Source organism: Asparagus officinalis, chromosome 3, assembly GCF_001876935.1.
Source record: "Asparagus officinalis chromosome 3, Aspof.V1, whole genome shotgun sequence".
Classification (NCBI taxonomy): Eukaryota; Viridiplantae; Streptophyta; class Magnoliopsida; order Asparagales; family Asparagaceae; genus Asparagus; species Asparagus officinalis.
The window spans coordinates 43980815-43982377 of NC_033796.1; the positions used below are offsets into that span (position 1 = coordinate 43980815).

The window sequence follows — 1563 nt, forward strand, 5'->3', positions numbered from 1 at the left end:
ATATCAGTCAAAAGGAAGCGTCCTCTTAGGCTGTTTTAAAGAGAAGAACAGGGGAAGCCATGTGATGGACCATGGCTGATTATAAAGGGAATTAGTACCAACCATTGTTCAATCACCGAATCCATTTTGTAATGATGCAGAACCTACTAGAGATGCTCAACGTAGGTTAAGGCACCAGGATGAAAAGAAGCCGTTAGAAAAGAAATTCTGAAATTGTGCTCGATTCAATTGGGCGAATCATCTATCCTGGCATTTCTGTATAGTTCATGGTGAGTCCAGTCAAGTTGTGTCCAAGAAATCTGGGATCACCGTGATCCAAATTGAGGCTAATCGAGGCTGATTCCTCACTCGTGATACCAAACTGGATGGCGAGTTCTGTATTGATCTACAGAGAAACTCCACTTGGCCACTCGGAAAGATCAACTTCCCTCTTCCTTTCATTGACCAAATGTTTAAGAGCGTTTAGCAGGACATACGAGTTCTACTGTTTCCTGGCATGGATATTCAGGATCTAGCAATCAAACATCCTATCGCTGCTCCCGAAGATCAGGAGAAAAACCACGCTTCACGTTGCCCGTATGGAAGCATTTGCAATACCCGACCATGCCTGTTTGGCATGGTGCAATGCACCGGCCACATTCCAACCGTTGGCACTGATCACAGCTATTTCATTTCCGACATGGTAGAGCGATTTCTCAAATTTTCTGGATGACTTTTCATTTTTGGTGAAGGCAGAATTTTCCCGAAAATGTTCTGTAATCATCTTAAATTAGTCCTAGAACGGTGTAGAGAGAAAAAATGCTGACTCTTCAGATGGAGAAATGTCATTTCATGGTCAATACCAAGGCATTGGTCTTAGGACATAGTAGTTTCCAATAGCGGGGAATCTGAGTGCGTGACAAAGCTAGGTAGACAATCTCATTTTCGCAATGCTCCCTCGCTCCCAAAACTGTAAAATGTCAGAAGTGGTTTTCTCTTGTCATGCTGGTTTTTACCGACGTTTCATCAAGGATTTTAGCAAATGCTAGACCCTTGACCAATCTTTAGCCAAGGATATCGTCATTTGTCTTTCTCCCCCGACTGCCGTCAAAGCTTTTGAATTATCTGAAAAAGGAGCTAACCACAGGCTCCTATCATTCATGCACCGGACTGGACCGTTTACGCATTCGAACTGATGTTGTGATGGCACTCTGATGTCTGCAATCGGTGCCTGTTTTAAGTAGACAACGTTTCGATGGAAAACCGCATGTGATCTACTACGCTCAGTAGAGACTACTGATGATGCCCAGCAATACGTACTTCTGTCAGCAAGAGAAAGAGTTTTTAGGCTGTAGTCCTTTTGCCTAGAAAAATTTAGGCTCCTACCTCATCGGTTGCCCCCTTGACCAAAGTTTTCACTGATCAATGCCGCACTAAAAGGTATGCTTTTGACCAAAAAGGATCGCTAAAGCAGCGCTCATTAGATTGGATTCTCCTTCTTCAAGAGTTTGAACATTCAAATTCTTGAACAGAAAGGGGAACAGAAGAACCCCGTAGCAGATCATCCTCCTCTCGACTCCCCAA

The 1563-nt window shown here is 43.6% G+C and overlaps 1 protein-coding gene across 1 annotated transcript in view; it reads right to left on the reverse strand.

Annotated features, from left to right (window-relative positions):
* LOC109835028 overlaps window positions 566-1563 on the reverse strand; it is a 3581-nt gene continuing 2583 nt past the window's right edge. The window contains exon 2 of the mRNA XM_020403028.1: window positions 566-753. Within this exon, the coding sequence (XP_020258617.1) occupies window positions 566-753 (188 nt within the window). The remainder of the gene's footprint in view (window positions 754-1563) is intronic.